Source organism: Lycium barbarum, chromosome 7, assembly GCF_019175385.1.
Source record: "Lycium barbarum isolate Lr01 chromosome 7, ASM1917538v2, whole genome shotgun sequence".
In the NCBI taxonomy this organism is placed as follows: domain Eukaryota; kingdom Viridiplantae; phylum Streptophyta; class Magnoliopsida; order Solanales; family Solanaceae; genus Lycium; species Lycium barbarum.
In genome coordinates this window covers 116,942,784-116,966,626 of record NC_083343.1, presented here as the reverse complement: position 1 = coordinate 116,966,626, position 23,843 = coordinate 116,942,784, and the positions used below count along the sequence as shown (strand labels likewise).

The 23,843-nt window shown below is 36.0% G+C and overlaps 1 protein-coding gene and 1 long non-coding RNA gene across 2 annotated transcripts; one reads left to right on the top strand and one right to left on the bottom strand.

Moving 5' to 3' along the window:
• Positions 1-2,707: 2,707 nt before the first annotated feature.
• Positions 2,708-6,981, top strand: LOC132603945 (low affinity sulfate transporter 3-like). The gene is made up of 12 exons (XM_060317247.1): positions 2,708-3,076; positions 3,374-3,422; positions 3,524-3,731; positions 3,807-3,984; positions 4,277-4,342; positions 4,438-4,668; positions 4,764-4,890; positions 5,176-5,462; positions 5,844-6,040; positions 6,151-6,233; positions 6,343-6,419; positions 6,823-6,981. The coding sequence occupies exons 1-12, from the start codon at positions 2,750-2,752 to the stop codon at positions 6,979-6,981; spliced, it is 1,989 nt and encodes a 662-aa protein (XP_060173230.1). The 5' UTR covers positions 2,708-2,749.
• Positions 4,934-22,765, bottom strand: LOC132603946 (uncharacterized). The gene is made up of 3 exons (XR_009568590.1): positions 20,230-22,765; positions 6,915-7,008; positions 4,934-5,483 (listed from the first exon to the last, which is right to left on the bottom strand). It is a non-coding gene; the product is annotated as an uncharacterized LOC132603946 (long non-coding RNA).
• Between the last annotated feature and the right edge of the window lie 1,078 nt (positions 22,766-23,843).

Sequence of the window (23,843 nt, the reverse complement as noted above, 5' to 3'; positions counted from 1 at the left end):
CTCCCTTCTCCAAAAGGCATATCCACTAAAGATTTTGCTAGCACAACTTCCGCCCAAATTTTTAACAAAGTAGAAAATGAGAAAAATTAAAAGCTTGAGAGTGATATTCTCCTCGGCGGTGGAGATTGAGAGGTCAATCTTAGGTACTCAGGCTCAAAGGAAACAAAAGTAGAAAATCCTAACTTTTAGTGACTCTTATCTTATGCGGTTTAGTATTTAATTTTGTGGAATATATCGCGCCTCTGATTTCCCGCTTAATTGTTAGAATTACCGACCGGATACTGTAACTTTTATAGGTGAGCTAAAAATTAACTTAACGACCAGTAAATAATTTGGTCGTTGTAAATATACATGTAACGACCGGATTCACATCCCTCGTTAAGCGATGGTCGTAAAAAGTCAGATTTCCTATATATATATATATATATATAACAACAGAAATCGAAGGACAAGAAACTACAAGAGTAATACGAAGCGTGACAACGCTCAACTACCTACTAGCCTTCTACCCTGATCTGTGTCCTCCGATCCATGACCTCCTATATACGGTCATGTCCTCGGTGAGCTGAAACTGCGCCATGTCTTGCTAATCACTTCTCCCTAGTACTTTTTGGTAGCCAACCTAGCTCTCACACCTCCGTATAGGAGCATCTGTCCATCTCCTCTTCACATGCCCGAGCCATCTCAACCTCGCGTCCCTCATTTTGTCCTCCATTGAGGCCACCCCCACCTTGTCCGGATTTCTTCATTTCTAATCTCATTTCTCCTTGTGTGCCCACACATCCACCGCAACATCCTCATTTCCGCCACCTTCATCTTCTGAATGTGAGCGTTCTTCATCTTCGATTTTTTATTGTTAAAAAAAATTAAATTATTACCATACCAAATTAATTCGGTATGGTTCAATATTTTTAAGTTCGATTTTGATATTTTGTGGTACGATAAATCGGTAATTATAGTTTGTTCGACTTCGACTTACATATACTCATATACGAAAGAATTATCACTTCGACTTTTCAAAAAACATCTCAATTACATTATACTAGCACCTTACACATATAAAAATATTCAACAGAATACAAGCAATTCCCTTCGTTAATAAACTATACAAAAAAGACATTTCAATCAAGATGAGTAATCAAAGTTCCAAAGTATTTACAACATTAGCCAATCCTTTGTCAGATAACAAATGGCGTTAAATGAGATGTGATATGTAGTTTTGTTATAATACTATTTTATATACTTGTTACTTTGTTAGTAGTAATAATATAATTTATATGGGTTAGAAATGTAACTAGCTAAATATTTCGGTGCAATAATCGGTATTTTTTTTTTATATAAATACCGAATACCATATCGAATATCAATTTTTCTGAAAATGCATATCAAATACTGTAATATCAAAACCACGATTTCGAAAATTTCAATTTCGATGTGGTAATTTGATATCTACCGAAGTACGGCCCACGGGATTCAACCAATTGTCTTGATCGTGGAATATCATTGAGAAATAGAAATTCAGGTTATCAAAGAATTTCCTGCGATTGTTTCTAGTATGGAATGAGTCAATCGTCTAGTTGTTATTATTGTTGTAGCTGCTACTCAATACCAATGCAATGATGTGTTTGACGATAGTTAGACGAAATGCTTAGTGCCAATTTAACTCTCTGTTGTGCTCTTACTAAGTTAGTTTAAGGATACGAATTAATCTATTTTGTACATTGTGGATAAAATTTACTTTTTCTTGAAGGTTACGTTGACATTCTCTTTTCTTCTTTTTTAAAAAGATTCTCATTATTGATATAGAAACGGTTGAAGAAGACCAGAGATCCAATATTATTGGTGATCAATCATGTACCCCTCTTTTCTCTTCTTTCCCTTTTAGAACAAGGGAGGAAAGAGAGAATTGACAAAAAAAAAAAAAAAAAAAGGACTCAACATCTAGGCTCATAAGCGAATTAACTTAATATGAGTAATAATAATGGAAGATGGGGTAAGGTGAGATATTTGATGTATCGAAGTAATTCTAATGATTCAACAATCTTATTATTTAAATCCGAAGTTTTTAGTTATTTTAACTGAATGATTTTGAGCAAAAAAAGAATTAAGTGATCAGTTCTTTTCTATGATACAAGGAATACTTACTGTGAATTTACGGACTTTTGTTTTTTACTGAATTAGATGTAGGGCTTGCTCAAGGGATTATTGCTGGTCAAGCTATAGAGAGAGTTCTTGATTCAACACACTTCTACTGTAATGATTGGGTAGAAGCACTATTATTTAATATGATTAGATCATCAAATCTTTTATTTCTCATAAGAATTCTTGAATGTTCAATTATACTGGCCATGGGTCTTTTTTCCGGAGGTTTACGGCCATTATGTGGCATAGGAGTTACATCCCTTACAAAAGTTAATAGAATACCAAACAATGAAGTAATTGCTGTTATTACTTATTTGCACTAACAATAATTATAATACACTAGTGTCAATAATTGCTAGTATATTTAATCACACAGACTATTCCTTTATACTATGACTTGACTTGTAAATAGAATATTGATTATTGTTATTATTTGCACTAACGTGATAACGTAAGTGCCTTCCTCAATACTGACTAGACAAAAGGTTCACGTGGCTCCTTAGTATAAATATTGAACACATGGTTAATAAATCTTGATATATGAGAGCATTTAGTTCAAGATTCAACCAAAACACTTCAAAGAGAAAGTAAAATAAAAAATAAAAAAATGTGTTCATTGCCTAATAATGAGAGCATCAGCATCGAGCTGCAACAGTTGCAGCTCGATGTTGATGATACTAATGGAAGGCATCAGAGAACTCAGTGGCTACTGAATTCTCCAGAGGCACCAAGTTTTTGCAATGAGCTCAAAGAATCTGTTTTGCCACAAAAAAACAATTTTTTTCGTTCAAACTCAAAGCCATGCAGAGCTGGGGTTTTTTCATTCTTGCAAGGGTTATTTCCAATCCTTAGCTGGGGAAGGAATTATAAAGCTACCATGTTCAAGCATGATTTGTTGTCTGGCTTAACTCTTGCTAGTCTCTGCATTCCTCAGGTATAGCAAATAAAGATATGGTTTCAATTCTTGAGTAGCGTGTGTGCGACCAGTTCATCAATTAATATTCTTAATCTGTTAGAAAGAGCACACTTTTATTTACTTAATTACGTCTTCAGTTCTCTCATGTGTGTGCCTGATTATGCAAGAACTCTGCTTGTTCTGATGCCATGTTGTTTGTACAAGAATATTTGTAACGGCTTAAACTTTTAGATGGGATGGTCACACGATTTAACACTAATATATATGTTTTTGCAGTTTTTGTAATGTTGAATTTAATGAGTATACTTCTTGCAGAGTATAGGATATGCTAATCTTGCAAACCTTGATCCTCAATATGGCTTATGTAAGTTCCAAATCCAGTTGTAGCTTCTTTTTCTCGTCTCCTTTTTTGGTTGGGTTTCTTTATGTTTAGCTTATATCTTTTTTCATTTTTATATCTTTTAGACACTAGTGTTGTTCCACCATTGATATATGCCGTTATGGGGAGTTCGCGTGAGCTCGCTATTGGCCCTGTTGCTGTTGTATCGCTACTGCTTTCTGCAATGATAACCAAAATTGTAGATCCTACAGTTGATCCTATTGCTTATACAAGCCTTGTTTTTACTGTCACTTTTTTCGCCGGTATATTCCAGGCTGCATTTGGCCTATTAAGGTAAAATTTTCTTATAAAATGTTGAAAAGGTTGTCCTTTCGGAATTTATAAGTTTTAATCTTGATGTATGTGCAGATTGGGATTTCTTGTTGATTTTCTTTCACATGCTGCTATAGTTGGATTCATGGGAGGTGCAGCTATTATAATTGGTCTTCAACAATTAAAGGGTCTCATAGGAATTACTCACTTTACTAACAAAACTGATGTGGTTTCTGTGCTGAAAGCTGTTTTCAGGTCATTTCATGATGAGGCAGTAAGTTTCTGATCTTTTTTAGGGACTTTTTCATTTTTGACCCATCGGCCGAAATTATGGGTGCTAGCCGAATATACAATACTTATACACTGATTATATGTATATTTTAGGTATATTATATGTATATTTATACTTGATATATATGAAACCTATGCAGTTGCTGGCTATTTTGTTAATTAGATCACCGAAAGGCATTGGACTGTAATTATCTCTCCTTTTTTTTTTTTTTTAATTGGTCTTTCACTTTTTCATCTTATTCTCTGCTTACTGATTTCTATTTGACTTGTTTCAGTTGTCTCCTCTGAATTTCATACTTGGTTGTTCATTCCTCATCTTCATCCTAGTAACCAGATTTATAGTAAGTAATAAGGTCTACGCGTTTTTCATCGATCTATTTTGGCGATTTTTTCCTGTTTCATTTAATTAATATATTGGCCACCTGAAATACTGCAGGGTAAAAGGAATAAGAGACTATTTTGGCTACCAGCTATTGCTCCTTTGTTATCAGTGATAGTATCCACCTGGATGGTTTATTTAACCAAGGCTGATCAACATGGAGTTAAAATTGTAAAACACTTCAAAGGGGGTTTGAATCCAAGTTCAGTTCATCAATTACAGTTCAATGGTCCACACCTTGGAGAAGTCACGAAAATTGGACTAATTACTGCTCTCGTGGCTCTAACTGTCGGTCCTTACTCTTTTTTCTCCCTTGTTTTATTTCCTAAAAATAAGTAAATTTGGAGGATTCTTAATGTGGAAATGGTCTTGGTTTTCCTCAGGAAGCTATTGCTGTCGGACGATCTTTCGCTTCGATGAATGGCTATCATCTTGATGGGAATAAAGAAATGGTAGCCATGGGTTTCATGAACATTTTGGGATCTTTAACTTCTTGCTATACAGCAACTGGTGAATTCTCAATTCTTTACTTATTTTTTAATATACAGTCAAACCTCTCTATAACAGCATCCTTTGTTCCGATATGCTTTGTCTATTATAGCGAAATGTTGATATAGAAAACATATAATATAACAAAACATGAAAGATCGGCTCAACAGAAAACATGGCTATTATAGTGAAAAGTTGCTACAATAGAGTGACTGTTATAAAGAGGTCTGACTGTATTATACTCAAAATCTTGAATATCAATATGATAAGTCATACAAATTCTGTTTTGCTAATAAATTGTTACAGGTTCGTTTTCAAGGACAGCTGTGAATTTCAATGCAGGATGTGAGACTGTGGTATCAAACATAGTTATGGCAATCACAGTTTTCATATCCCTGGAATTGTTAACCAAGCTTTTATACTACACTCCACTAGCTATCCTTGCATCGGTTATCTTATCCGCGCTTCCTGGATTGATCGACATAAATGAAGCGTATCATATCTGGAAAGTGGACAAGATGGACTTTATTGTTTGCATTGGTGCCTTTTTTGGAGTAATGTTTGTATCTGTCGAAATTGGCCTTCTAGTCGCGGTAATTAAAGTCTCCGTCTCTCTGGATTTACAAGAATTTACTCAAAATTATATAAGAAAACAACTTGCACTAAACAAATGTTATACTTGTCCCCTCAAACAAACATCTTGTGACTCACATGTAAGTAGTCTAATTAAGTAAAAACAGAAGAAATGCCAAAAAGATGGATAGCCCTCTGAGTCATTTGTGGGTTCCATGCTAAAATGGAATTTTGGCTCTTGTCCTTAAAAAATAGAAGACTCATGTCAACTCTCTGGTCATCTGTCTTTTTCATTGCAACTTGAAACTAAACAAAGAGTAAAAACATCATCCAATTAAAATCAAATCACTAATACCTGATTGATAGTATAATTTTAGTAATGTGTATTTGGTGTATTGCAGGTTAGCATTTCATTTGCTAGAATAATACTGGACACGATTCGAGCAAGTACAGAAGTACAAGGAAGGCTTCCTGGGACGACAGACACATTTTGTGACATTACACAATATCCAGGAGCCACTAGAACTTCAGGCATCTTGATCATCAGAATCAACTCTGGTTCACTTTGTTTTGCAAATGCTACTTCCATAAGAGAAAGGTATATAATTATATAACTCAAGCATTTTTCGAGGTGAAAATTAAAGAAATAGAAAAGAAATAAACTTAAAGCCTACTTAATTGTCACTTATTTTGTAACTTTGTTTCCAGGGTGCTGAAATTGGTGACACACACAGGTGATAGTGAGGAGAACACAAAGGAAAAGGTTCATTTTTTGGTTCTTGACATATCCAGTAAGTTTCATCACTAGTAGAATTTCCAAATGCTCTTCTTCTTGTTTTCTATTTTTTCCCCTCAGTTTGTTGTAACTACTAAGAATATCTTGATTTCGTTGGTTTGCAGATGTAATGAGTGTGGATACATCAGGAATATTGATGTTAGAAGAGCTGCACAGCGAATTGATTTCACAAAGCATACAAGTCAGTCTCTCATATTTTTTTCTCAAACTTATGCCAGAATCATACAAAGAGTTTATCTCACAGTACACACTAATAATAGTATCTAACAAGGTGAGCCATTAAGTAAAAGTAAAGTTGCCTCCGTCTAACCTATAGGTTAGGGGTTCAAGCCGTAAAATCAGTATGCATGCAGGGTACTGGCTACACTACACCCCCTTCGGGAGTAGCTCTTCCCCAGAGACTGCATGGATGCGGGATGCTTCGTGCACCAGACTGACCTTTTACATTAATAATATCTAGATTGTTATAATATTAGTTGTAGCATGTTATCTTACTTTTTAGGTTACTAATTCTACTTATTACCTACGTGCAATTACCTGTTTATACTAACCCTCATGGTGTCTTTTTCCATTCTTTTTTGCAGTTAACCATAGCTAACCCAAGATTAAGAGTCATTAACAAAATGAAGACAGCAAAATGTTTCGACAAACTAGGAAAAGAATGGATTTTCCTTACTATTGGTGATGCTGTAGATGCCTGCTCGAGTCTCAAAATAGCTGATCATAGCTCTACCAATTGTTGACATCTTATGTTATTCATGTTTAATTTCCTGTGTATATAAAGCATTGAGAGCAAAGGATGGAGCCACCAATTATGTATTTTATGATATTTATAAAGTTGATAAAAAAAAAAAAATCTTGAAGGATTATACTCTATCATGAAATTTGGTTAATCCGAAGAATAAGAGGAAGAAATAATCATGGGTTTGGCAAAAAGAAGATTTTCCTCGTTAGGAGTATCTCTAAAAAAAAATATTCAATACCCTAACACACAATATCTTGGAAAATTTTCCAAAAAAATAAAAATAAATAAATAAAAAAAATCAAATCCCAAAACATAAATACTAATGTTTTTAAACTTTTCTAACAACACTCACTTTGTTTAAATTCACTTTTAATAGGGGAAGGAGGAAGCACGTGCTTTGTCTGATGTTTGTCAAAACTGAATACAGATTAGATAATTTTAATAAATAGGTACAAATTAAATGGTATGCAAATATGTATCCTTGAAATTTTTACCTTTCAATTGGTTAAACTCTACGGCGTTGTAAATGTGATAACTAAAACAAAAAGGTTCATCTCCATACTTCCTCAATTCCACTTTTAAGTTGCTTGAGTTAGTGGTCAAAAATATACTTGAACTATCACTCTTTTGCGAGTTTCAGATCACAACTATCAGATGTTCCCTTTTCCTACTTAAACCATCACCATCTATCTATTAAATCACACCTCAACTATCAATTGTTCCATTTTTCTACCTGATAAAACACACCTCAACTATCAGTTGTTCCCTTCTCCTACCTGATAGGGCTTAGGGTCTTCGGGTAGGAAAAAGGAACAATTGATAGTTGAAGTGTGTTTTAATACATAAATTGTGTTACACCTCGAAACTTTAGGGTTGCTGAGCGGTGAAGGGACTAACGTAAGTTAAGGTGAATATGAAGTCCCCATAAGTCAGAAGGGACAATTAATAATCCTAATTAAGATTCCAAAGAAGTTAGCAGCAAGAAAGAACAGTTCGTAGAATGAACTCCGACACAGTTCAGTGAAAGGGGAGTTCGACGGCCGTCTCTTGTACCGTCGAACAAGTCGACGCTTCGTCGATTGTACCGTAAAGTTGATATGGGGTGAAGACCACTCGACGGACGGATCGACGCTCCGTCGTTCATATCAACGGACTGTTCTTCTCACAGTCGAAATGAAGAAAATGACAGATTGCTCACTGGAAATTTAACGTCATCGACGACCAGATCGACGCTCCGTCGATCGCTCCGTACATCTTGATCGGGACTGATTTCATGAAATAATATAAGACCCTTCCCTCATTTTATTTCATTTCATTTTCATTCTCTCCACACCCAAGAACTCTCTAGAACCTTCTCCACCATTCATCCACAAGAAATCAAAGGAAAACCATGATCAACTACACCAAATCCATGAAATCAAGTGTATGAAACCCATCAAAAGCTCATCTAAGTCAAGAAAAATTCAAAAGAAGTGGGTTAGGGTTTTGGTGCAAGGAAGGGGGTTCCACTCAAAAGCTGTTCATCCATCATTAGGTAAGTTTTATAACTCTTCTTCAATGGTTTGAGAGATTAAATGATGAAATACTTGAATTGTAGAAAGACATAGCAAATGGGTCATAAATGGGTGAATAGTGCAATGGTTAAATGGTAGTCGGATTGAATCATGAATGTTGATGTGTTGTGATTGTGAATACGTTATAAATGACGTTTGTATCATGAAATGAGTATTATATACGCGAAAACGCAATAATGAATTATAAGAATAAATGTGGGGAAAATGGAGAAAAGTGGTGGATTGTGGTCAATGTATATAAGTGATGATTGTTGACTACAATATTGTGAATGTTGTTGTGAGCGTTGGGAGTTGATATAGATTATGAGAAGAGTAGTATAAACAAAGGAAGTGCTGCCCAATTTTCTCTAGAAATAGTAACGCGTTCTCTTAGTCGATTAACTAACGTTAATACGAATTCTCTCGTGAAGGTAGCAACGTGACATTGGAGGGGCACAAGTGAACGAGAGATTAGTTAAACGATAAAGGTATGTGAGACTAGTCCTTTATTTCTATGGCATGAATCTTGTAGCATGATTTCCCTTCTCCTTCATGAATTTCCCAAATACCGGAAAGCCTATGACCCCAATTTGCTACACAAGGTAATGAGTTAGAGTATGCAAATGCTAGATGTTCATAATATGATGTTTCTAAAAATGTAAATGATGCTATCCATTGCCTACACTCACCTTATACATCATTCCCTTCAAGGTGAGGCAGGATGTAAATGAGTGCCCATAAGGAAAATCGGGGGATCACGACCTTACGTCACCCCGATCCAGTTGTAGTTGTCCTCAAAGCTTAATGAATGCTCCGGCAATGAATGTCAACTATGATAAGATTATGATACATTCTTGAGATGCGTAATGATTGATTTTGTGATAAAAAGATTCCACCGTACCTATTTCGCCGGGCATGTCACCGCTAAGGCGGGCTGCTATGTTTTACACCGAGCCTAATGGGCCGGGCATGATCACCACTAGTGGGCGGCTTGAGATGGTATCCCGGACGCGGGAGGCATGGACGCGGGCTGATGTTATTGACTATTCCACCGTACCTACATGGTCGGGCATGTTTATATTTATGTGTTATGTATACATGAGATGATAATTATTACGAGAGTAAGCCAGCATGTATTAGTTTCTTTATGATTCACAGTCAGTACATGTTGCTCTCCATTGACACCTCCTTATTTCATTGATGTATTGTTATGGTTTGTGCCTCTCATACTCAGTACAATATTCGTAATGACGTCTGTTTTCTTTGGACGCTGTGTTCATGCCCACAGGTAGACAGGGAGGTGAGCTTGATCCAGACTCCTAGCCGTTGTCAGCTGATTGAGAGCACTCCATTGTTCGGAGGTGCCTATGATCATGTTTTGATATATATGTACATGTATGTTTTGGGGCACGACGGGGTCCTGTCCAGTCCATATGTCTAGTACTCTAGTAGAGGCTCGTAGATACGTATGTGTGGGTAGTATGGTCTCATGATGATATGATTATACGTGTATGTATATTATTATTTCAATGACCAAAAGGCTTGTGTATATGAAACTACTTATGCTATGAAAGACGTTTCTTATGAAATGAACATGATAGCTAGTACGACGAGGGATGCTCGGTGGTTAGCCCCGGGTACCCCGTCGCGGCCCCTAGGCGGGTCGTGACAAATTGTGACAATTCAAGTAGGAAAAAAGAATAGCTGGTAGTTGGGATGTGAAAATCGCTAAAAAATAATAGTTCAAGTGTGTTTTTTTTAAAACTATTATCTCTTAATGTTGTTGATCAATTTGACACAGTTTTCGTGATGCATTGTCCCCTAACTCTTTAGTTACTTCCTTGCCTTTTTTTAATATACTTATCCAATTTTCAGAAAATAATTATGCATGTTCATTAAACTAGATAATAGTGATGAAAATAATTTAAATTTTGATTTCCAAAAGTTAAAATATTTAGTGTAATTTGATAGCCAACTTTTATAAACTTTACCATCAAAACCAGCTTAGGGTAAAAAATGCCCTTAAGCTATTCAGAATTGAACAAAAATGCCTTCCATTAATAGTTTTGCCTAAAATCGCCCCTGTTGTTAATAATTTGACTAAAACATGCCCCTATTGTTACTTAAATGGAAAATGCACTTTTCCTAATAAACATGTTGTTTCTTTTCTTTTTAAACACATTCTTTTCTAGTAAAAATATTATTTTTAAGAAATCCTTTTCATGTTTCTTTTCTTTTAAAATTTAGCGGGAAGTAAACTTTCTTCTTCTTAATCTCATTTTATTAATTTAAATAAAATAACCCCGCATACTTTTTTAACTAATAATATAGGTCATATATATAAGATCGTAGTAACCCTATCATTAATTTTCATTTAGATAACAATAAATTCTTTTTTCTAATAAGGAGATATTTTATTTCTTAATCTTTTCTGAATTGAAGTTGATAAACATTTGCTAATATATTTCCAGGTTTTAAAGTTAAAATGAAAGAAGGTCAACAATAACTCAACGATATATTAAAGATATTTTATAATTTGAAGCAATGTAATCAATTTCCGTGTTTATGGCATTATAATTGTTGTATCTTACTTTAAAACTAGACATTATATTAGCAAATGCTTATCTTTCCTCAATTAGGGAAAGATTAAGAAAATAAAAATATTTCCTATTTTATTAGAATTCTTTTATTGTTATTTAAATGAAGATTAATGATGGGTTAGGGTTATAATGATTTAATATATATAACCTATATTATTAGTCAAAAAAGTATATGGCATTAATTTATTTTAATTGATAAAATGAGATTAAGAAGAAAAAAATTACTTCTCACTTTTTTATTAGTTAAAAGATTTTAAAAGAGAAGAAATAAGGAAAGGGTTCTTTATAAACAATATTTTTATAAGGAAGAGAACATGTTTTAAAAAACATAAACAATATGTTTATTAGGAAACAACATTTTTTACCCAAACTATTAACAACAACAACAACAACAACATATCCAATATAGTCCCACAAGTGGGGTTTTGGGAGGGTAGAGTGTACGTAGACCTTACCCCTACCTATAGAGGTAGAAAGGTTGTTTCCGATAGACCCTCGGCTCAAAAAAGCAACTCCAAACAGGCAAAAAAATAAATAACGGAAGTGAAGAAGCCATGTTAAACATACGAAAAAAGAACAGTAACTACAAGTAGTACAAGAAACAATAGATAATAACAAACCTCGAATGGCAAGAAACTAAATGAGTAATACTACAACTACTAGCGAGACAACACTCTACTACCTACAAGCCTTCTACCCCAATCAGTGTCCTCCACAACCTCCCCAAACTATTAACAGCAGGGACATTTTTGGACCAATCAATGGAGGACACTGCTATTCAATTTCACAAAGTCTAAAAGCACTTTTCACTTTTTTCCAATTTCAAAATCATAGAATTATCGAAAAAGACTCATAAATACCCCCTAGCTTATGAAAAAAGGCTCATAAATACCCTCTTCCACCTTTGGATCTAAAAATACGCTTAAGATTTGTTTTAGGGCTCAACCATACTCTTCAAACTAATAGATCAAATTTGACTATTTAAAAAGCGCGACATGTTTAATTGGTGGCATGTTTTAATTCAGAATAATTAAAGGGATAATAGCATTTGGTCCCTCAGTTATTGATGAATTATGATTTTGGTCCTTGTAATATCTATTGAAGCATATTTCACCTTCAATTAATCAAAATGTGTGTTTCTGGTCCTTGTATGTAAGAAGGATGTTGTATTTGAACTACTTTTAGAACATTATTACCGACAAATATGGAGTAGCAATACAAGTTTTACATAACAAATGGGTAATTAAGTGATGACATGACTAACAATTATGAAAAAATTATGAATATTCACGAGCAAAGGGATCAAAAGTGCACAGTTCAATTAATTGGAGGCTAATATATTTAGTCAGATATCAGCAAGACTAAAATTAGAATTTATCAGAAATAATTGAAGGACAAAAAATGCTATTAACCCATAATTAAAACCCACCCAAGTTGAAAGCCCAAACCTGTGGCTGACCCGACCCGTTCTCACCTTCAAAATTAAAGCGAAACATTCTTTTTCTCCTCATTAGAAATTAGAACTCAACGATCTGGAGCACCTGTGATTAAATGATACATTCAAGGTAAGTTCCTTCCTCCTCTTCTTTTTACTGCTTTCGTTTCTCAAAATTCTCCATTAAATTTAAGCTTTGTTATTTTTCCATCAGTTGCATTTCCAAAATTTGTTTTCCAGCCTTTTATCAAAAGTACAAATTTTTGTACTGTTAATTCTCAAAATGGGAAAAGATAACTTTTCTTATGAGAAGACAATTTCTACTCTCATAATAAATAAAATACTATTTATAAAAATTCCTCATATGATGAATATAATTTAAAGCAAATCCAAAAAAGTAGTAATAACAATAACTACCTGAAATCATACTTATCAATTTTTTACCAAAACTTCTCACTTAAAAGTTAATATTTACCATATCAAAACAATATATAATGATTTCAAAATTTATCAAATTCACTAGGTATTTCTAAATTACGATCCGTAAAATGTTGCCAACATTCCGAATTTCAACGAAAATTGTTGTCTTCCATTCATTTAACCTCCAATCCTTACGAAACCTCTTTAACACTATTTTAAACCATTTATATCCTTATGAATGATCTTTGTCCTCCGAGTTCATAGAGGGTACCCGGTGTTCATGGGTCGGGTTGGGTTGGTTTTTGGCTAAACCAAAATCAAAACAATTTAGTCGGTTTTAAATTATTAAAACCATACCAAACAAAATATAATAAATATTCATCGATTTTGTTGTTGTTAGTTTGGTTCGATTTTTAAGAAACTTATTGGCATTTTTCTGTTTCATTTTTTTATACTATTAGGAATGACTTTTCCAACATATAATCCGTTATTATCCTTTTATTGGGGGAGCTATAATTGTCACACCCCGACGAGGAGTATGACGGGCTCCGCCCCGTGGGACGGAGACCACCTAACTTAACGGTTACTTTGAACATCATATACCGTAATTCAAAGAATACCTGCACGCAGAAAAGGCCCAACATAGAAATATCCAATAATCCAACATCTCTATGCATAAGCGAGCCGACAAGGTCGCTACAACATCACGGGTATCATAAATCCAGCAAGGCTAACAGGATAGTATCACAGACCAAAACAATGTCAACATGGCCATATACAATACTTACATACCCCACTGTGTCCATGAGCCTCTAAGAGTGTACATATAAACATCTATTACACTACCAGATAAGTACCAAAATAGCAAGCACGGAGTAGTGGCACTTATTGACACCGCTGAAGCTGGAAAATCCTACTGCGATCGCTCTTCAATAACCCTGTCAGAGCCTGCAGCCCGAAATGCAACATCCCATGCAATGAGACGTCAGTACGGATAAAAGTACTGAGTATGTAAGGCTTGAAGCAATAACATAAGTAGGACGGTAATATAAATAGAGTAGAGGTAACCTGTCATTTGAGAACTTACAATATGCAATGCATGAATCTTAACACCATAGGTAAGTAAGCACATGTATATAATGTATATATATCATATAAGTGTTAGTGCTGCGGAACGTGCAGCCCGATCCATAAACGTTAGCGCCGAGGAACGTACAGCCCGATCCATATATATCACATGTTAGTGCTGAGGAACGTACGGCCCGATCTATAAATATAATATGTTAGTGCCGAGGAACGTACGGCTCAATCCATAAATATCACATGTTAGTGCCGAGGAACGTACGACCCGATCCATAAATATAATATGTTAGATATACATAATGTAAATAGTGTGCATGAAAGCTCATATGAAGGCTACAACTTTATTGGAGTGACGTAAGGTCGGTAGCCTCCGATTTATATTATGGAATTCGTGTCGAATCCAAAGAAATAACTTAGCGATGACAAACCTGGTAACATTCCAAGAATCAGTCAAATAACTAAGACGTTAAGAGTTGAGCTACATGTCATAGGAATGGAGTGAATTTTATTATGGAACGCTCATATTCATGCTCTAGTTGGATCCGTGCCAAGGAAAGAGAGAAATGAACACCTTACATACCTTATTCGTCAAGTCACCACTTAAAGTATCCTTTACTCCGATGCTCGCACTTCACCCGAACCTATATAGCGAGGAACATATCTTTAATCATACTTCCATCATATTCCTATCTCAACTTAGATGTACTAGTTATTGAAGACTAACTTTGGGTTATGAAAATTTGGGCAGCATTTCCCCTATATTATCTACTTCCTCCAAATACCAAAACAACTCCCAAACAATACCAACAACATCGACAGCAATATCATCAAGATTCTACAAGATAAATATGCACAATTTCATCCAAAACTTTCTTCAAACCTCAATCCATACGCCAACAATACCAATGCAATAATTATAACACTTATTCTCGTAATATTCCTAAATCAATATTAATAAAAAGAGATTCATACCTTAATTTTGCTAGAATAGCAGAATCTTCAATGTTTACTTGAATCCAAGTCAACTCCAACACAAAACAAAACTATAATCGCGACTATACGTTACCCGGACCTCGATTAATACTCCGTCACTTGAAAATTATGTAAAATCCTTACTTTGTGGTGTATATAAGCTCTCCTATGTTGGTTGAGCTTTCTAGAATATTTGGGAAATTTATTATGGAGAAAAAGAGGGGTTTTAGCCCTTATATAGTGGGTTAGAGTCAGTTGGCACTGTAGCCCTGCTCTGCCCGCCTAACTTGTAACATCCATAATTCTCTACTCCGACGTCGTATAGTCGAGTGGTTTGTTGCGTTGGAAACTATACTTCATAACTTCAATTTAGGCTTTTATTTCACTTCAAAAATCCTCGTGTACCATAAGTTATTCATTCCTCAAGTAGGGCCAAAGTTACCCCTCCTATTTCCTTCAAAATCCAACAAACTTAATTTCCTTGATTCACTTGCCCTCCAATCCTTCTGCAACCTATTATATAAACTTAAACCCTCATAAACATAAGATAAGCACATCTAATCTCATATACCTCCTGAAGGGTAACTCGAATCTCAACATACGAAACTACAGGGTGTAACATCCTCCCTTCCTTTTAAAAAAAATCATCCTCGAATGTTGGAATACTTAAGGGATAATCATACATTTCAAATTTTACGAAACTTTAATAAAGTATATTTTACAATTGGGGCACTGCTAATTTCCTGCTTATCACAACTTCCCATTTATATGTCTATCGTACTCAACGACACATAAATATGCAGTAATTAGAATGATATTTCCCATCACAATGATTCTCAAGGGACTAAATATGACTTTTACCTTGTAAGTGATTTGCGGATAAAGCAGCATCTTGTAAAGATTCCTCCGAAATAGTATCATCTGTGGCAGGGAATAAATGGGGACACTGGACTTCATTTCTGCTTCAGCTTCCCACGTCATCTCTTCCTTATCTTTACTTATCCATAGAACCTTTACTGAAGCCACCTCTTTATTTCTGAGTCTGCGGACTTGTCGATCAAGAATAGCAATTGGTTCTTCCTCGTATGTCAGATTTTCTGTAACTTGTATATCATCAACAGGTACGATTCTGGAGGGATCTCCAATACATTTCCTCAGCATGGACACATAAAAAACTGGATGAACCGCTTGCAGTTCTGATGGCAGCCTCAACTCATAAGCCACCTGGCCTACCTTTCAGACAATCTTATGACGTCTGATATATCGGGGACTGAGCTTCTCTTTCTTACCAAATTGCATCACACCTTTCATAGGTGATATTTTCAGAAACACCCAATCTCCTACCTGAAATTCCAATTCTCGTCGTCGTACATCAGTATAAGATTACTGACGACTCTGAGCTGTGCGTAATCATTCCTGAATAAACTTTACCTTTTCAATAGCCTGATGGACAAGGTCTAGCCCGAATAAGCTTGCTTCTCCGACTTCAAACCATCCGCTAGGAGACCTGCACTTCCTGCCATATAAATCCTTATACAGAGTCATTTTGATACTGGCAGGATAGCTATTGTTATAAGCAAACTCTATCAGAGGCAAATGATCATCCCAACTCCCTTGGAAATCCAGTACACAGGCTCATAACATATCTTCCAAAGTCTGAATAGTCCGCTCAGCCTGCCCGTCTGACTGTGAATGGAAATCCGTACTAAGATTTACTCGAGTCCCAAGGCTTTCTTGAAAAGATCTCTAGAACTTTGCCGTAAACTGAGCGCCTCTGTCTGAAATAATTGACACCGGAACACCATAAAGATTTACAATCTCCTTAAGATACAACTTAGCATAATCTTCAGCAGCATAGGTAGTTCTTACTGGCAAGAAATGGGATGATTTAGTTAACCTATCAACGATCACCCAAATAGAATCGAATTTACGACGAGAACGGGGAAATCCCGTGATAAAATCCATATTAATCACTTCCCACTTCCACGCTGGGATCTCCATTTCTTGCAGTAAGCCACTGGGTTTCTGATGTTCGATATTTACCTGTTGGCAAGTGGGGCATTGAGCTACGAAGTTAGCAATATCATTCTTCATACCATCCCACCAATAAAATCCCTTGATATCATGATACATCTTGGAGGATCCGGGATGGATTGAATACCGGGAGTAATGAAATTTTGACATGATCTTGTCCTGAAGCCCGCTTACATTTGGAATGCACAACCGACCTTCATATTTAAGAACCTCATTTGAATCCAGTTCAAAGGCTGAGATCTGATTTTATTTCACTCCATCTTTAATGCTAGCTAAAACTGGATCCTCACTCTGCTGAGTCTTTACATCCGACGTAAGGGTCGATTGGGATATATTCTATAAGGTAATCTCAGTGTCTTCTGATCCCAGTAGGCGAACTCCCAAATATGTCGGGAGTCATAAGCAATCACCTTACCATTTTGCATCAATACACATCCCAGGCCGGTGCGTGACGCATCACAGTATACAGTGTAACCCTCGGTGCCTTCTGGAAGGGTGAAGACAGGAGCAGATGTTAACTTGTCTTTCAATTTCTGGAAACTCCGCTCACATGCTTCTAACCATTAAAACTAGGCCCCTTTCTGAGTTAATTTTGTAAGGGGAGATGCTATAGAAGAAAATCCTTCCACAAATCTCCGATAATACTCCGCAAGACCCATGAAACTTCAGATTTTTGAAGCTCTTGTTGGCCGGGGCCAATTCCTAACTGCTTCGACCTTCGCGTACAACCTTTGATCTCGCAATGTTTGCAACACCTTTCGGAGATGATCAGCATGTTCCATTTCTGAACGAGAATATACCAAGATATCGTCAATGAATACAATAACAAAAACATCCAAGAAGGGCTGGAATACTGTGTTCATTAATGCCATAAACGCCGCAGGAGCATTGGTCAGTCCAAAAGACATAATTAAGAATTCAAAATGCCTGTATCTCGTTCGAAAAGCTTTCTTTGGAATATCTTCTCCTTTTACACGTAATTGATGATACCGTGACCTTAAGTCAATCTTCGAGAAGCATTTGGCGCCCTGTAGCTGGTCAAACAAATCATCAATTCTAGGCAACAAATATTTGTTCTTGATAGTGACCTTATTCAATTGCCGGTAGTCGATACACATTCTTAGTGAACCATTATTCTTTCGCACAATTTACACTGGCGCTCCCCACGGAGACGTGCTGGGCCTAATGAAGCTCTTATCCAGCAAGTCCTGCAATTGCACCTTTAATTCCTGCAATTCAGTAGGGGACATGCGATAGGGTGGAATAGAGATAGGTTGAGTGTCCGGATACACGTCAATATCAAATTCAATTTCCCTTTCGGGAGGGAGACCTGGCAATTCATCGGGGAATATGTCCTGAAATTCATTAACTACAGGAACGGATTGCAAAGTCGGCGGTTCGGCTTCGGTGCTCCTAACTCAAACCAAATGATAAATATAGCCTTTGGAAATCATTTTCCGGGCCTTAAGGTAGGAAATAAACCTACCCTTTGGAGCCGGAGTATTACCCTTCCATTTGAGGTCTGGCTCACCCGGAAACTGAATTTTCACAGTTTTGGACTAACAATCCACATTGGCATAGCAAGAGGCTAGCCAATCCATACCCATAATAGCGTCAAAGTCCACCATTTCTAGCTCTACTAAATCAGCTAAAGTTTCACCATCACATATCATAACCACACACTTGCGATAAATTCGCCTCGCAACAACAGGTCCTCCGACCGGAGTAGAAACTAAGAAAGGCTTAGACAAAGATTCGGGCTTAATACCAAACTTATCAGCAATATAAGGAGTAATATAGGATAGTGTGGAACTCGGGTCAATCAACACATAAACTTCATAGGAACAGATGCATAAAATACCTGTCACAACATCCGGGTATGATTCAAGATCCTGTCACCCGATAAGTGCATAAATACGGTTTTGGCTGTTGTCGGAACCTACCACCTCACCTCTTCCCCTGCCTCTACCAGCTGGAACTGAAGAACCTTGCCCGGAAGGGTGAACAGAAGATGAAGAGCCTACGATCGGACCTATTGGCTGTGCTGGACCGCCTCCGCCGTGAGTCGGACAGTCCCGCATAACATGACCAGGCTTCCCACAAGAGTAAGACACCTCATGCCCTGGCGGCACTGGCCAAAGTGGCCCTTACCGCACTAATCACAACGGGGCAGTGGGGGCCTTGCCTTGTTATACCCTATTTTAACCAGAGTCAAAATAGTTTACAACATCCCGGTAATTTCGGGGTTAATTAAAGTTAAGGGAGTCGCCACCTAATTATTTATGGTGAATTAGGGCACCTAAGGTAATTAAAGTAATTATCTAAAATTGATTTTATTTTAAAGTCTACGAAACAAAAAGATCTGAGTAAGGGTTCAACTAATCTAGAGGGAAGGTATTAGGCATCCTCTAAGATCCATTAACAATGGTTAACCGACCGGACTTATGTTAATTAATTAAGGCTAAAAATGCAGATATAATATTTTAAATATTTAAGAAAATATCTTGTAAGTATTGCTAAAGTTATAGATAGAAATAGAATGCTATGTAAAATAAAACTTTTAGGAAAGTAATAATTGCGTAAAAGAGTTTAGTTATGAATAACTGAAGAAAGCGCGGGATGGTGCAGCGTTTTATAAATATTTGGAGAAAAGAAGTTATGCCGTCTAACAAATTTAAAGAGTCATTGTAAGATTAATATTAATAAAATTTTGAAGGTTTTATAGAAAGTCTATTAGTTCAATATAAACTGTGTAAAAGGTTGTTTTAACAAATACGTATTTCAAATGTTGGAAAGGAGCTGAAGTGGAACAGTTATCCATGAAAACTATTTCATTTTTTTTATTTCTCGAAACAAACTAACGTTAGTGTGTAAAATTTCTGATGCTTTGGAAGTCTATCTTTCTTTCTAAAAATGCCAAACTTATGAGGAATAATTAAACTCACTTGATTTAAGACCTAAATTTGCTAATTAAGACATCCTAATATAAAATAGGCTCGGTTAAACATAAGCCGCAAAGTATTTATTATAATCACACAGCTAGGTAAAATGTTAGTCACACCAACATTTAAACAAGCATCGGAGAATAAAATAAGATGACTAAAGCCATATTTGGCTTCCATAGTAGAGTAGAGTTCTCAGCGGTTCACCGTTTGGCTAGCCACTCTCTTTGTTTTCTGTTCGGATAAAGGTCGAGAGAACGAGAGCTGAATAGAAAGACGCATGCAAAGTCCAAATGCCGCATAGTCTCAAAATGAGACTGTTCAGATAATGAATCTTTATGAAGACTCCATTTCGCTCCGAAGTGTACATGTAAAAAATAAAATAAAGATTAGTGATATCATCTAACAGTTCTATTGAAATACACAACTAGTTGAAGGTAAAACAAGAATGCAAAGCATGACAATGACAATGAGGCAGATCGTGTTTGGACCTGCCCTGTGATCTCCAAACGTAATCAGATAGAGGACCGAATGAAATGTAATTTCGGATGTGAAATAGGCCAGCTCAAGAAATGGAAACAGCATTCATGCAACCCAAATACACTTGAAGAAGCGCCGGACATAGAGGGGTGAAGTTTCATTTCCAGTTTTAAGAACTAAGTAATTAATTATTACTACCAGACTGGTTGTATCATCCACTGTATGAATCACTTACATCCATTTTGCCCGCAGATTTAAATAACACAAGGCATAACCTATCTTTCTTATTTATCTTAGTTATTAGACTGAAATCAGTAACAAAGCATTTAAGCATAATAAATTATATGAGTCAATGATAGAAGAAGGTGTCCAAACACCATACCAACCAAACAACCCACTGAGATCAAGCATATCAAAAGAAGTGGGATTTCGTCTCTTTTCAAAGATACAAGATCAAATAGCATTCTAATTTTGTAAAGATCTAGTATACTGCCTGCACAACCTAGTCTTAGCTATTTATTTAGGCAGCCAACAAAAACATGACATAAGGGCAAAGATAAAGCCAAATATCCTTAAACTTTCTACCAAGGGCAAATTTGTTATAAGACAGAGAACAACTTCACTTTAAAAAACCAAATGATGGACGACAGAACCACATAGGGTCTTCTAATGCATTTCAAGATAAGAAAAGAACAGTGGGGTTGAGATCAAGAAAAACTAATTCCCTTAGAGGTCACTTTTTAAAACTATAATATGAGCAGCCAACACTTGGAATAGGTTTTAATATTTAGAAACATATCAAGTCAAGCTCTTCAAACACCAACTGAGATTAAATGAAACCAATTGCAGCCCGAGACTTAAAAAAAACAGAAGATGTTCACTGAAAATATAGAAGTTGAATAGAGGATGACACTTTGTGTTTGAAAGACAAATGATTTAACACTTTGCAACAGAAAAGCACCTTCGAGTAGTAATCTATTCAAAGCAGAGATTCTCCGTTTCCATTCAAATAACTCAGAAATCAGGCTTCGACAAGTTGTAGGGAGAGATTAATCTTAAATTACTACCAAACATCACTTCCGAATAGAAGACTAGTAAGGAATCAATAACTTCAATTGCTCTAAGCCGAATAGAAGACTAGTAAGGAATCCATAATTTCACTTTCAAGATTGATTATGAAAAAGACCAGATATTTTAACAGTACCAGTTGTTTTAACAGCAGCCTAACACAAAATAGGGACTTAAGACCAAATGAAACCAATAACCAACATAGACAAACAAACCCATATTAACTAAAGGACAGACTTGTAATGCTAAATTACTAACAATGCCATACTAACAACTAATTCATAAATATTCACAAACATATAGTAAGCAGACACCGAAATAAATCCATAAGTAGAATAAAACAAGCTAATCAAACTGCCAAACAAGACAGACACACATAAAGGCCTAATTGGAAGTAAAAAATGATTTAAAGGAGAGGAAATCACCTTTGTTGGGTGCAGTGAACAGGGGTATGAGTCTCGAATCTACATTCGAACACGACGAACCCGAACTTGTAACAACCTTTCGAATCGAAAATCTCAATATCAGAAAAAATAGTATCCTCTTGTTTGAAAAGAAATTCTGTTTATCTCAAAAAAAATTCAATGTCAGTCCCCCCTCAAAAATAACCCGAGATGAATATTTATAGTAGAATCCCTGGGGTTTTCTATGGTTCGAATTTTTTGGGCGGGGTTTCGAATTTGAATTCCCTTTTCAAATCAGAATGTTGGTGACACGGATCAGCCATAAAGGGAAATGGACAAAAACCGTTTAAAACATGTACTCGAGAAAATCACAGGAGTTGATAAAGAAAGATTTTCCCTTCCTAAATGGACAAAAACCATTAAAGTAAATTCAGATTGCGAACAGAAAAAGAGGGGAAAAGAATAAAATAAGCCCTTCAAGGCTGTAAATCTGAAAGAGGGACGTTGGGATAATTAATTTTATCCCTCAAATGACCATGCACGGTCTGTATTCAACAAAAGCTACTGTGAATCTTGCTAAATTTATCGAAGAAGAGAGAGAGAGGAGACAACAAGGTGTGGTTGTGTGTGAATTAAGTTTGATCCAAAAATGGGGTAGCAAAGTCTTGTAATGGTGAAAGGGGATTTGGGTTTTCACTGGAAATTGAGGGGAGAGGAAAGGTAGAGAGAAGGGCTGAGCAGAGGGGGTGTGCGGCGGCGTGAGGGTTTCAACCCTAGTAGAGAGAGGGAGAGAGATGGCCTTTTAGGGCTGTTTGGCTGAAGGCTTAAGCCTTTTTGTATTTCGTGGAATTGGGCCGGGTCAAATCCTTAAATGGATTGGGCTCGGTCCAGATTGGATGGAAACAGAATGGGGCCTATATACAAGTATATATACTTGATATACAGGTATATGCGTGTATATAGGTATATATACAGGAGGACTTGACACTTGTTTTAATTAATAACCAAAATTTAAGAAAAGACTCGTTAATTTAGACTCTTAATCATGACTAAACAAGGTTAATTAGATAGACCAAATTAATATTTTGGGCTTCTAAATTAGATCAAATATATTATGTAGTAATAATAATAATAACAATAACAATAACAATAACAATAATAATAAATTTCATAATTAGCGTTAATATGATAATCTTATCATTAGTATATAAAATATAAGCAAAGTAATAATAGAGTAAAAATATTACCTAAGTTATATCTTATGATCAATACATAATAAGTAAGTAGCGATGTACGACGTATTAATACTTAACAATATTAATATAGTAGTAGAAATTATAATAAAGTAAGGACGAAAAATAAGATATTTGATTTATTAATAACTTAGAAGCTCAAGAAAATGAATTGGAATAAGGAGGGACGAAATTGGGTGTCGACATGCCTGACTCGATTCTCCCCTGTAAGAAGGGGCTGACGCTTTCGAGCTCTGGCCTAGTCCAGAATAAGTGGCTCGATCATAATGCTGCCTCTGGGACCGGGAAGGTGTGCTGACTGCTAAAGGGGCTGATCTTCTATAAGAATAGAGCCTATAACTTTCCTGATAAGCGCTTAAATAACCTGCGGATCTGGCCCGCTTATAACGGCCCCTATTCGGGTCTTGCTCAGTCTGCTGTTGACGTTCAAGGTCCTCCAAATTTTGAGCATACGCCTGGATACGAGCAATGTCCATGCCACCTTGTAATGAAGCCGTTATACAGTCCTTAATCAAGTGAGGCCCAAGTCCAGTCACAAAACAGTGTACCGTATCTTCCATGTCAGCTACCATCATCGGAGCATATCTAGCCAAGGAGTTAAACTTCAAACTATATT

Bases quoted from the DNA above. Each gene is read 5' to 3' on its own strand.
- LOC132603945 (XM_060317247.1), top strand. From the start codon at position 2,750: ATGTGTTCATTGCCTAATAATGAGAGCATCAGCATCGAGCTGCAACAG. The intron at 3,423-3,523 runs GTAAGTTCCAAA...TATATCTTTTAG, and splicing joins TGATCCTCAATATGGCTTAT to ACACTAGTGTTGTTCCACCA. The intron at 4,343-4,437 runs GTAAGTAATAAG...GAAATACTGCAG, and splicing joins TCCTAGTAACCAGATTTATA to GGTAAAAGGAATAAGAGACT.